Below are 14,645 nucleotides of genomic sequence, written 5' to 3' on the forward strand. Positions count from 1 at the left end.
TATTTGTTGCGCAACTGTACAGTGTGCATTCAACACCTACACATAAACCAATATAATACAACATAATAGAATAGAATAGAATTGTAATATTTGGTGTGAAAATGTAAATTAGGCTTACTAGTTTGTACAATCACTGTGGTTCCCCTTCCAAAGACAAACTTTGCACCAGCATTCACACATTAGGAAATGGCTTAGCAAAAATTTCATCAACTGATTTGCCTATTCAAAGTGCATAGCACACTCCTTACAATATCAGTTTATGACTTACAGTACAAGTCATCTTTATATCTCAGGTGATTTGCATTCTCTTTTCATTGATGTTTTTTAGTGCATTATGATTCAGTATTATTATTGGTCTGTCATTTAACAGAAACCTTGGGCTACCACTGGATGACTATAACAATTAAGAACCAGTATTAATGACTAGTTGCATTATGCTGTGATGTACTCACTTGATTCAATTAGCAATTTGGTGCCACTACCAAATATAGGCTTGCTAACTCCACTTCCAGTAGTCACACAACTAAAACCTCCACAACAAATACCACTGACTATCAATCCATGTAGTTTCACTGGAAGTGGATCAATGACTTCTAAAATTATATCTGATTTTCTAAACTAAAGCACATAACACTCCTAACATACAAGCTAGCTATTACCGACAAAACAACTTTTGCTTTTTGATTTGTATTCTCTTTTCATTGATTTTTTTCAGTACATTACAATGCTGCATTATTATGAGTCTTTCAATTAACAGCAATTTCTGGTTGTCACTGAATGATAATAATAATGACGAACCTGGAGAACCAGTAACCATGACGCACTGCATATTATAGTGCACTTACTTGATTCAATTAGCAATTTGGTGCCACTTTCAAAAGTAAGCTTGCCATATCCACCACCAGAATTCACACATCATGTGGCAACATGACATAAACACCTCACAATGAGCCTTTCTGTAAGTAGTACTTCTGTTTCAATCTATCTCAAGTACCAACTGATTTCATTTCTACATCCATTGTATGAATTGATTAATACCGAGTTCAAATGTCCACCATTTACCTATGAACCAATATAACAAAATATAATATAATGATCATATTGGGTGTGAAAAAGTAAATTACTGTATGATTACTCGTTTGTATAAACACTGTGATTCCCCTTCCAGCGATACGTTTTGCACCAGCATTCACACATTAGGATTTTAATTATCAAAACTACATCAACTGATATTCCTATTCAAAGTGCATAATACACTCCTTACAATATCAGTTTATGACTTACAGTACAAGTCATTTAAATATCTCGGGTGATTTGAATGATCTTTTCATTGATGTTATCCATTGCATTATGATTCAGTATTATTAACAGTCTGTCATTTAACAGAAACCTTGGGCTACCACTGGATGACTATAACAATTAAGAACCAGCAACATTGACTAGTTGCATTATACTGTGATGTACTCACTTGATTCAATTAGTAATTTGGTGCCACTTCCAAATATAATCTTGCCAACTCCGCTTCCAGTAGTCACACAACTAAAACCCTCACGACAAATACTACTGACTATCAATCCATATAGTTTCACTAAAATTGGATCGATGACTTCAAAAATTACATCTGATTTTCTAATCTAAAGCACATAACACCCCTGACATTATCATTTTATAGTTTACAAGCTAGCTATTTCCAACAAATCAACTTAAGATATTTCTCATTCTCTTTTCATTGTTTTTTTAGTGCATTACGATGCAGCATTATTATGAGTCTTTCATTTAACAGATATTTTGGGTTGTCACTGGATGACAATAATAACAAAGAACCTGGAGAACCAGTAACAATGACACATTGCATATATATGTACTGTATATTATAGTGTACCTACTTGATTCAATTAGCAATTTGGTGCCACTTCCAAAGATAAGTTTATATCCACCACCAGAATTCACACATCATGTGGCATCATAGCATAAACTCCTCACAATGTGCCTTAAGTAGCACTTCTGTTTCAATCTATCTCAAGTACCAACTGATTTCTTTTCTACAAATTGATTAATACAGAGTTAAACTGTCCAGAATTAATCTACACATGAACCAATATAATAAAATATAATATAATAACCATATTTGGTGTGAAAAAGTGAATTATGTTTACTTGTTTCTCATAGCACTACGGATCCCCTTCCAGAGATAAGTTTTGCACCAGCATTTACACATTAGGATATGGCTTATCAAAACTACATCAATTGATTTTCCTATTCACAGTGCATAACACTCCTTACAATATCACTTTATGACTTACAGTACAAGTCATCTTAAATACCTCAGGTGATTTGCATTGTCTTTTCATTGATGATTTTCAGTGTGTTATTATGCAGTATTATTATCCTTCTGTCATTTAACAGAAATCCAGGTTATCACTGGATGACTATAACAATTTAGAATCAGCAACATTGACTAGTTGCATAATGCTGTGATGTACTCACTTGATTCAATTAGTAATTTGGTGCCACTTCCAAATATAAGTTTGTCAAATCCACTTCCAGTAGTCACACAACTAAAACCTTCACAACAAAAATCACTGACTTTATCGGTCCAGGTAGTTTCACTGGAAGTGGATCAATGACGAACTTACATCTGATTTTCTAATCTAAAGCACATAACACTCATGATATTGTCACTTATAACTTACAAGCTAGCTTTTCCCAATAAAACAACTTAAGATCATTCTCTTTTCCTTGATTTTTTTCAGTGCATTATGCTGCAGCATTATTATTTTCATTCATAAATCTTGGGTTTTCACTGGATGACAATAATAATACAGAACCTGGAGAACCAGTAACATTGACACATTGCATAATGTTGCCATATACTCACTTGATTCAATTATTAATTTGGTGCCACTTCCAAAGATAAGCTTGCCAAATCCACCACTACCAGAATTCACACATCATGCAGCACCATGACAAACACCACACAATGAGCCTTAAAGAGTCCCTATGTTTCAATCTCAAATGGCTATACTGACATAAAATGTGCACATTATACTGGCAACCACATTAGATAAAAGTCTGCTAAAAGGTAAACTCTACATGTATATGGAAATTGATGGTTAGTATTGTTAAACATCAATACACTCAATCCTGAAAATGAATTTGTGGCACTACAATCATTCATATGAATGTATGTGAGAGAGATTCTCAAGATAATGTGTAAAATAAATGTAATAACTCAGTACACTTACTGGTCTGAACTATTAACTGTGTTCCTTTTCCAAATGTTACTTTAGTTCCAGAGTTAGCAGTCACACACTGCTCTACCAAATAGCGCTTACCTAACAGACTGTCAGGGAATAGTTGTAATAAATTTTTCTGGCATATTGCCTTAAACAAAAATACTACTTCAGAAAATTATTATAACATGATTGTTTTAGGTTATACTGTGGATACTCCCTAAATGTGGCATGATGGGTTTTCATTATTTCTTTTTTTTGTATGAATTTGCAATCTTATGAGACTAAATTTTGCAACCAGTGCTGTGTAAAATCACCATTAACACAGTAACGTGTTATACATTGCACTAACCTGTAAATATGAATGTATAACTTTTGAATTTAAAATATTAACAGTCAAAGATCAAGTCCCTAATAATATACTGTTGTATTTTTTTTTTTTATAAAGTATTTACTTGTTTGGACAATGGCTTTGGTTCCATGTTCCATGTTTACCCTATTACCAGTATTCACACAACAACCTAAAGTTTACCTTTCTACATACATTTGAGTATTGAGTATTATTACTTCTAATTTCTACATTTGCTCAAATCAATTGTACAGTGTGAGTTTAACTGTCCACCATTCACTAATATTTGGTGTGAAAAAGCAAATTATGCTTACTCGTTTGTACATGCACTGTGGTTCCCCTTCCAAAGATGAGCTTTGCGCCAGTATTCACACAATAGGAAATGGCTTAACAAAAATTACTGATCTTCCTATTCAAAGTGACACTCATTACAATATCAGTTTTTGACTTATAGTTATCATCTTAAATACTTCAGGTGATTTGCGTTGTCTTTTCTTTTTTTTCAGTGAATCATGATGCAGTATTATTATCGGTCAGAAATCTTGAGTTATCACTGGATGACATTACCAATTAAGAACTAGGAGAACAGGTAACATTGACATGTTCCATAATGCTGTGATGTACTCACTTGATTCAATTAGCAATTTGGTGCCACTTCCAAATATAAGCTTGCCAAATCCACTTCCAGTAGTCGCACAATTAAAACCTTCATAACAAATACCACTAATGTTGTCAATTCATGTAGCTTCACTGGAATTGTACCAATGGCTTCAAAAATTACATCTGATTTTCTAATCTAAAGCACATAACAAAACACAAGCTAGCTATTCCAAAAACAACTTAAGATGATTAGCATTCTCTTTTCATTGATTGTTTTCAGTGCATTAGGATGCAACATTATTATCGGCCTTTCATTCATAAATCTTGGATTGTCACTGGATGACAATAATAATGAAGAACCTGGAGAACCAGGAACATTGACTGATTGCATAATGTTATAGTGTACTCACTTGATTCAATTAGTAATTTGGTGCCACTTCCAAAGATAAGCTTGCCAACTCCACCACCAGAATTCACACATCATGCAGCACCATGACATAAACACCTCACAATGAGCCTTAAAGAGTCCCTATGTTTCAATCTAAAATATCAACTGATATATACATAACATATTAAAAATCCCAAAGCCATTGTGTCTGTTAAAAGTAAAATGCCCAAATAAATTGAAATTGACTATTTATCTACACATAAATGCCTAATCCAGTGTATAGTGTGAAACAGGTAAATCAGGCTTACTTGTTTGAATGTGTACTGTGGTACCCTTCCCAAAGATAAGCTTCACTCCGGTATTCACACATTAGGAAATGGCTCATCAAAAATTATAGCTGATGATTTTCCAATCCAAAGCATATAGCATACTCTTTACATTATCAGTTTATGATTTACAAGCCGTATGTTTGCATTCTCGTTCATTACACATTTTCAGTGCATTATGAAGAAATGTTATTGGTCATACATTTAGTAAAAATCTTGAGAGCTCACTGAAAGTCAATAGTATTACAGTAAAGAATAAGGAAAACGAAACATGACACATTGCATAATGTTGCCATATACTCACTTGATTCAATTTGCAATTTGGTGCCACTTCCAAAGCTAAGCTTGCCATATCCACTAGAATCCACACATCATGCAGCATCATGACATAAACACTAGTGAACCATAGGGAGTATGTATGTTTCAATCTATCTCAAGTGCCTACTGATCTACTTAATAAACATAAAATCTACACATTTTAAAATCCATTTGACAAGTGTCTGCTAAAAGCAAAATGCGAAATTAACTGATATTGGCTGTTAACAATGATACATATTAACACACCAAAATCCTAAACATTATGTAGTATAAAAAAATGGCTCACTTACTGGCCTGAACAATCAACTGCGTTCCTTGCCCAAATGTTATTTTTCCTCCAAAGCTAGCAGACACACATTGCTCTGTCTCACAACATTTACCTTATACCAGTCTGACAGAACATTTATTGAATAATTGTAAATAATTTCATCAGATGTATAGATTTTGATGATAAGTACTACTTTAGATAATTGTGCCGTACCTAGTATCCCAGGTTTTAATTATATCAGAAATCAAAATATTTGTGTACTTGTGTACTACGCAATTCTATGATTGGGCATTCAATCTCTCCCAAGAAATCTTATATACATGCCATCTGTTTTCAATGTTGCATTGCTATTGCTAATACTATTCTAAAAACAGTTCAGTCAAATCTCTCTTAACCTCTAAAATAGGACAATTACAAAAAATGTCCACTTACTGGATAAAAAAAGCTTTTGCTGAAAGTCAGCTTGTCTGCAAATTCACTCACTACACTGTGCCTTTGTATGGAGCAAGACACTTTTAAAACTTTAAAGAGAGATTTAAATAATATTTCACTTGCCTGACTCCACAGTCAGTTTAGTTCCTTGGCCAAAAAATATCTTCCTTCCTCCTTGATCAGTCACACTAAGAAAGACGCCATGCCAAGAACCCAGAACTATCGACCTGACATACATGCAGTATCATGCTTTGTTTTTTAACTTTTAAAAAATGTATATGTACATGGTAGTATAAGAAATGCTTTTCTGATGACAACAATTTAATTGATTAAGATAGTTGCAATTGAAATAGTCTCCTACTGTATAATTCATTTACATTCACAATTTTCATTATTTTAATGTTTCATAAATATTACTTAGTTACATTTAAATTTATTATACTGTATGTCTGTATATTAATGTGATCTATTTAATATAAGGTATGTTTGTGCTATTTGAAACATATTTGGGTTGATATTCTTAGTTGGCACACTTGCTATTGCTAAAACAAAGGAAAACACTGTTTGGTATTACAGTACGGTGTGACTTACTTGTTTGGACAATGAGTTTAGTTCCATGTCCAAAGAGGACCCTTGCCTGGTTAACAGTATTCACACTGCAATACATCTGACTACATAAACATGGATAGTTGCTCCTGCTACCACCTGATTATCATTACTACTATAGCTCACTAATTTCCGATTTGTTTTTCGACTTAAGTTGTGCTTGTCACATGGAGTTACTACTGTATCTTAAAAGGTTGAACATTTTTATTTTCACTTACTGGTTTGGATAAAAAGCTTATCCGAAGCTTTGATATCCAAATTAAAGGATTTATTGGGATTGCACTTGCCTGATTCCACAGTTAGTTTAGTCCCTTGACCAAAAATTATCTTCAGTCCTCCCTGAGTAGTCACACTAACTGAGACACCATGTCAAAAACTCAGAACTATCGACAACACTTACACACTTGGTATCAGGCAATATTTGAGATAACATGCTGATCAGGTTTTTTGTAATAGTTTAGAAATAGTTACTTTTGTAATTTCATCTAACATGTAACATACACTTTAAAATCAACCTGGAACAAAAATTGGACATGTCTTAGTAATACAAATCATTATTATAATGGCAGACTAACAGTGGTTTGAAAATCGTATTGTAATGGAAGGCTAACAGTGGTTGTTTTCCCTCTTATTTTTTTAATCAATTACTGTTTTGTGTTTTTATACTGTTTTCCAATTTAACATCTTAATAAGAACTGTCTTAACAGAACATAGACATTCAGTGATTTTGCATATTTTACTTGCCTGTTTCTACTGTCACTTTAGTTCCTTGAGCAAAAATGAATTTATATCCCTGGTTAGTCACACTACGCAAGACACCATGCCAAAAATCCATCGCACATAACTTCCAAATTCTTTCTTTTTCAGTACAAATGATAATATGGTTTTCATACTGTCATCCAAGTTCTCTCTTTTTGAATTGATTTCTAATTTGTACCTCTTTGTATTTTGTATGCTAAAAACATGTAAACTGAAGAGGATGGCATAACAAGGTTGCGACATATTTTAACTAAAATGTATAACATGAATAATATTGCAATGAAATGTGCAACACATAGATGTTACTCTTTAGCTTACTGTATGTCATATTTCTCTATTTATAAATCATTCTACAAACTGTTTCCACTTACTGGTCTGGATTAAAAGCTTCGCTCCTTTTCTAAAAGTCAGTTCGCTTCCAAATCCACCCATCACAATCTTACACAACAAATATATCGTCCCTGTTAACAAATTTCCCTAAGACACAAATTGAGAGATTTATTTGAATTTCACTTGCCTGATTCCACAATAAGTTTAGTTCCTTCACCAAAAAAGATCTTATATCCACTCTGACTAGTCACACTAAGACAGACACCATGCCCAAAACTCAGAACTATTCACAAAACATACATGTACTCTATCATATAAATAACTTTGAACTATTTGATATGAATGTGTATGTAGACTATATAGTAACAATTACATTCTCACACAGTAGTTTAATGAACTAACTCTTTCAAAAGATATCAGTACACAGCTGAGAGACATGTTTTCAGTAAGTTTTTTTTCTTTGTCTTATTTTAAAACAGGTAACACATTTTGAATAGTAGTACCTGAATGTATATAATACATTTCTAGAGATGCCCCTGATATATATGACCATCAATGTATTTTACTTGCCTAATTCCACAGTCAGCTTAGTTCCTTGACCAAAAATTATCTTATATCCCTGGTTATTCACACTGAGATAGACATCATACCGAAAACCCAACAGAAATGTACCACAACCTCTCTCCTTGAATACACATATATGATGAGCAGTATACAATTAAATTGATCTGTCATTCATTCATCTTTAGACTAAAAATGTGCTTTCTACTGCAATGCAATGCCTTATACGTAGTTCCCTATAATCATACATTATGTGTATCTTATGACACTTACTTTCAGGAAAGCAAAACATTACTTACTTTCTTGCACTAGAAGGCGAGTCCCTTTACCAAAGATAAGCTTAGTACCAGCATCATTCACACAGACTTATCTAACAGTCTCAAAACCTGTGTTGGCTTTCTTAAATGTTCTGTTCCAATTCCACCATTAAATGTTGATAATAAAACAAATGGAATTCAACTACAGGACAATAGCATTTTAGTGCATACTGGTCACTTACTTGAATGAATTAAAAGTTTGGTCCCTTTCCCAAAAATTATTTTTGTGCCACCACCAGCATTCACACAGCACTAAACCTCACTACATAAACAACTTTGTTTTCAATCTGTAAACCCTATGAATAATATTAAAGACAGTTCGACCTGATTTATATAAGACATGTATTCTCAATACCATAAAATATATTTAAGATAAGTGGGATTTTGCAGACTCTTTTATTCAAACCAACAGGACTTTTGGTATCATACCCGGGCAGACTGCTAACCAAGTGGGGACTCTACTGCTGCCACAACACCCCTAATATATAATTAGATATCAAAAATATATATTTTTCACATTCTTTTTTACCATATTTGATGGTCCCTGATGATATCAGAGGGCGTTTTTAAGGGACAAAGTTAACATACAAATATAGCTTATGGTCTAAATAATTGCCAACTATATGATAAACTATGATAAGAAAGACAAGTTATAAAATTGTAACTTACCAGAATAAACAAGTAGTTTAGTTCCAGGACCAAAGGTAATTTTACCACCAGTATACACACACTATTCCCCCTCACAACATTAACTTATAGACAACAAGCGTGATTTACCTCTATCAATTACCTACTGAAGCAAACGTGCTGCTGTAGAACTAAATATTAAACTCACATTACTATATTTGCATATGGCATATATTGGACCTACATTTTTTGGGAAATTATGCTTTAGATATTTCAACCTGAGTGAATTTCAAATTCACTCAAATAACATTAATAATATTATGGTTTATCTGGAAATATTAAAAAACTGACATTTGAACCATCAAACTTACGTGACTCCACACTCAGTTTAGCACCACTTCCAAATATGATCTTGTTAATCCCTCCAGTAGTCACACTGAAGTACAGATCACATCAAATACTGACTCCATACATCTCTATGAGAAGTTTTAAAAGACTCATAATGGATTTATTTTCTATATACCTAAAGAGTTCAGCAATAGTCAGAATTAGTACCAATCTGTAAATCTACCTAAAAAGTATTAAAACGCAATAGTTTTTCATAATTTATGCTAGTGGCTAAAGCAAGCCTACAGTGACTTCAGCCATTTCAGTATTTTTATTGAATTAGCAAAACAGTGCATGTTAACAGACAGGTGTTTTTCAGATACCCAATTGAAGGCTAATATCCAGATAAGGTTTTAGTTATTAGTTGATGTCATACTGTCAACCACAGCATATTAGAAAACTATTTCATCAATAAGTTATACATTTGTACTAATTTAAATGTTATTTCCGAGACCAAGGTCCGAGATTCTAGAATAAACTAACCCAGTGTTGCAAAGGAACAGATTAACCTAAGTGCTGCATGCTTAATTCTACACACAATATGAAACTTTTCATATTTCAACAAGGACAGTACAGAGCAAACCTTCTTTATATAAAACTACTTTTATATATGCTCATCACAAAGACCCTAATGGAAAAAAAGCTAATCATATAAAAATTTTAATTAAATGGCCAGTGCTATACTGAATAAGTTTAAACATCACTTTGAAGATCAAGTGCCTTATTCAGACAAGAATGTATGCCATGCACCATGCATGAATGAATTTGATCTTTAAATGTTAGTAATAAAACATAATGGAACTACAGGACAATAGTGCTGTTACCCAGTGGATACTGGTTACTTACTTGTATGAATTAAAAGCTTGGTCCCTGTGCCAAATATTAATTTCCTACCACCAGTATTCACACAGCATTAAACCTAACTACATAAACAACGATATGTTCTCAATCTGTAAAGCAAAGAATATTACAAACTGATCAACCTGATTTATGAAAAAGTATCATAAATATTCTGAACTATTTTACTATTTAAGTCTGAAATGTTTTTACATCCCTTCCCTATGAATAACAATATCTGTAAAGATTAGAATGTTTTTTTTTATTTCATTTCTTTACCATGACCCTAATGTAAATATGCTATCATATATGATTTCAAAATTAATTGCTTGTACATAATTGGAAAAAGAAGAAACTCACGTGATTCCACTATTACATTAGTGCCACTGCCAAAGATAATCTTGTTAGCTTGATTCACACTAAGACTGACACCATGCCAAATACCAAAAAAACTGGTGTATGACATCCATTTGCCATTTCAGCTCTGAATAACTTATTACTTACTATTTCCGACATTACAGTCATTTTTACTAACCCCTTAAAATTCTACATCAGTAGTTGTGAAACACATTTTTGAAGGTTCAGTTTTGTTGCAATCAACACAAAAATGTCATGGAACTTTTAGACATACTATACGTGACTTAACATAGGTGACAATCAACCTCCTTCAAAAAATGTACTTACGTGTTTCAATATTAACTCTGGTACCTTGACCAAAGATAAATTTCCCAGCAGTACCAGTATTCACACCACATAACACTGCATTACAATAAGGTAGTCACAACTTTTGTGAAATATATGGCTGACTACACAGTTAAATTGTTGATATTAAATAATTAAATTATTCAAATACTTTACAACTAATGTCAATATTGATCATGTACACTCACCTGTTGCTACAAACAGCTGAGTTCCATGTCCAAAGACAATTTTGTCTGATGTAGTGATCACACTATGTGTAGTATCATACATAAAACCCTATTTGATCAACTTGGTAACAGTTTAGTTTAGGAAATATGTTAGCCATTAATACATAATTAATATGTGTATGCATTAGTGATCAATAAGGTCTGTATTTAGCTTCATTACACATTTTTTAGATCTTCATTCAACAATTTGCAACTAGTTGGTCTTAATCTAAGGTTAATGACATATAGTATGGATCAAAATTTAAACTTTATAGCCTTTTAATATATGGTCTTCATATATCACATATTCAGACAGTCTATTAAGAGTCTATAAACGTTTTATTTTGATTCATACTATATACCAGTAATCTTAATTGTATTAAGGATTTGCCAAGAATAAATTACCTATTTATTAAGAATAATAAATTGTAAATACCAATAAATGTGCAATGGTGCTTAATACAGACCTTGTTGGACAATAATATATACACATATTAGTGTATGTATCAATGGTTAACATGTGTTCCTTAAGAAATCATTTCAAACTGGTGAATACTGACATACCATGGTATCTTTGGGCTGGAATGCACAAACTGCATTAACAACCCCTGTAGTTATATTTCACAAATGTAATCATAATGACACCAATGGTGCATGCAATTGTTTCTGTAGTAAGAATACATTTTTCAAATCAGAAATCTATTTTCAACTCACTTGGTTCAACAATGAGCTGAGTACCTCTTCCATAGATTAGCTTGAAGTTTCCAGTACCAGTAGTCACACTAAGCTTAATGACATGACAAATACTTGGTACTGCAGCAATACAACTCATGAAAATGGGTACAAGTGTATCCATTAGCAAGATCTTAAGCTTAAGAGACAATCTAATTAGCAAATATTATTGACAGCATGTTACTAATGCTGTGAATGTAATGCAAATTGACTTTCAAATATTTATTTTGTTAAAATCAAAAAGCAATCATTTAACTTTCAATAATGTAGGACTTACTTGAGTTGACAATCACTGCAGTGCCACTACCAAATATGAGTTTGTTGGTGCTAGTCACACTGTCACACTCATCATATCATAAACTACTTTATGAAGAATAGTGTAGACAAATTCAAGGAAGTGTAGCAAAAAGTAGTCTGGCATGCTTAACTCATATATTTTCATACATTAAAAGTAAAGATTATCACCACACACTGGTGTAACATTACGAAATGCTTATTTAGAGCGAATGACGCATTTCGTGGACCGAACCTTAATTAGCTCACGCCGAAAAGTGTTGTTCGCTCTAAATAAACATTTTGTATTACACCAGTATGCAGTCATAATCTTTACTTCAAAAATCTGATATTCCTGTGTATCACCAGCACCTGGGATCCGAAAACATCCAGTGGACAGGGATTTTGTCTTATTAATCTATTTTCATATTTGGTTTATAAGTATAAAAGTACTTGCAAAAAAATCACTCAAGTCCTTGCTACTCTGCATTATTTCACTGGAGTGTAATTCAACTTATGAAAGTATACTGGCCATTTTTCATTCATTTATGTCTCCTTGGTTATAAATATCTTTGTTTTGTAAAACAGGATTACATGAGTTTTATGCACAAAAGCTTTCTCTTTCCTTTACTAATAAGCAAATCACCAGATAGGCACCCTTGTAGAGCTATATGCTGCTAACTACATGCAGGTTCACGTAATTTCAGTGACAATGGAAAATGTATCACTATTGTCAATCCTTAAAAACATCTGGAACTTACTTGCTTCAACAGTTAGCTTTGTGCCGCTCCCAAATTGGATTCTGTAGTTTGATCCACTTGTCACACTACACTATACTCCATAACAAATACTGCCAAGTCAAACACTGCCATGAGATCAAGATTACACTAAGTGGGCCATACATCTTAGAGAATACTTCATTTCTGTGTTGCACAAGTTGCCTAAAAAAGATGATCTAATATAATTTCTGTACTCTAAGCAACAATGTCACATTACTGTAAAACGTAAGGCTATGATCCAAATACAAATGTGGAGGCTCCTCAGCAGCAATTCAGTCTACTATCAATGTAAACATCCACAATATATTATGTACTCTTTTAATTCAACACTAAACCAAATCATCAATCACTGTGATATGCTCACCTGTTTCTACATAAAGTTGAGTTCCGCGCCCAAAGATTATTTTCTGCCCAACATCATTCACACTGTGTCTATCACCATACATAAAAGCTGAATGTCTATCCTGTTTCTACACCATCTGATCCTAACAGGTAAACATTGATTACAATGTAAACTTGAAAATTGGTTCTAAATATATTAGGATCCATCTTCAATTACACATTTACTCTGCCATTTCTGAGCCACTCTGATATACACCATCATTACTAAAATATTGCAGGTTTCACAACATCAATCATGGATTTGACAATTTAGTGACAAGGGAAGACATTTTGACCACTGTCACTGCTAAAAGGCATTTCACTTTCACATTTTACATACTTTAATTGTAAATACATGCCACTCCTGAATAGGAAAAGTCGCCTTGACCTGACACACTACACTCCAGCCCATAACAAACCATGATCCGTACTGAAAACTGAAGTGTAAACATCACTATGAAGATCGGTCACCTCATTTAGAAAAGAATGCATCCAACACCATGCATGAATACATTTGTTCATTAAATGTTGATAATAAGTCATAATTTAATTCAACTTAAGGGCAATAGCAGTTACCTAGTGCATACTGGTCACTTACTTGTATGAATTAAAAGTTTGGTTCCTTTCCCAAAGATAACTTTCCTAGCACCGCCAGCATCCACACAGCATTATACCTGACTACATAAACATCTCTGTCCATTTCACAGCCTAATGAATAGCATTACAAACAAAGCGACCGGATTGTTGAAAATCTATCCTCGATATCACAAAACATGTTACTCATGTTACTATTTGAAGCATTTCAACATTCAGTTCCTATCCATGACAATATCGAGATTAGAATATGTCTTTTAATTCAATGTAAAGAAATGTAATAGAGTTCTACGCTAAAAGAGCTAGTAGGAATGTCAGAAAATATAAAACAAAACAAAAAAGTACATTTCACAAAGGTAACTCACCAGAATTTACAAGTAGTTTAGTTCCATGGCCAAAAGTGAGTCTATTACCAGAATACACACACCATTCTCCCTCACTACATTAACTTGTGTGTATGCAAATGATGCTTACCAATTAGCAATTGAACCATGCTGCACTAGACGTAAACATACCTAATCAAAGCATTTTTTTTATTTTATTGTATAAGCCCTTATTTTATTAGTATAAGCTTAAAGTACCATAGAGCTTTTTTTACTTCTTATTAACAGCATAACAAATGCTTTTTAAGGAGGTCAGC

General features: G+C 33.0%; 1 protein-coding gene across 5 annotated transcripts in view; it reads right to left on the minus strand.

Moving 5' to 3' along the window:
- Positions 1 to 14,645, minus strand: part of LOC143134651 (M1-specific T cell receptor alpha chain-like) — a 45,066-nt gene that overhangs the window by 24,543 nt on the left and 5,878 nt on the right. The window contains exon 1 of one of the 5 annotated variants that reach the window (XM_076295199.1): positions 11,961 to 12,117. The exons of 1 other annotated variant lie outside the window; for it this stretch is intronic. In XM_076295199.1, coding sequence (XP_076151314.1) covers positions 11,961 to 12,102 — 142 coding nt within the window. In that variant the 5' untranslated portion in view covers positions 12,103 to 12,117. Of the gene's footprint in view, positions 1 to 6,037; positions 6,242 to 10,698; positions 10,820 to 11,228; positions 11,326 to 11,960; positions 12,118 to 14,645 lie in introns of those variants that run through there. 3 more of the 5 variants (XM_076295205.1, XM_076295201.1, XM_076295200.1) reach the window with 3 other exon arrangements.

Source organism: Alosa pseudoharengus, unplaced genomic scaffold (genome assembly GCF_046254945.1).
Source record: "Alosa pseudoharengus isolate Yale_2024_CS ecotype anadromous, Long Island Sound unplaced genomic scaffold, YU_APseudo_1.1 YU_APseudo_1.1_scf_2, whole genome shotgun sequence".
Lineage (NCBI taxonomy): Eukaryota > Metazoa > Chordata > Actinopteri > Clupeiformes > Clupeidae > Alosa > Alosa pseudoharengus.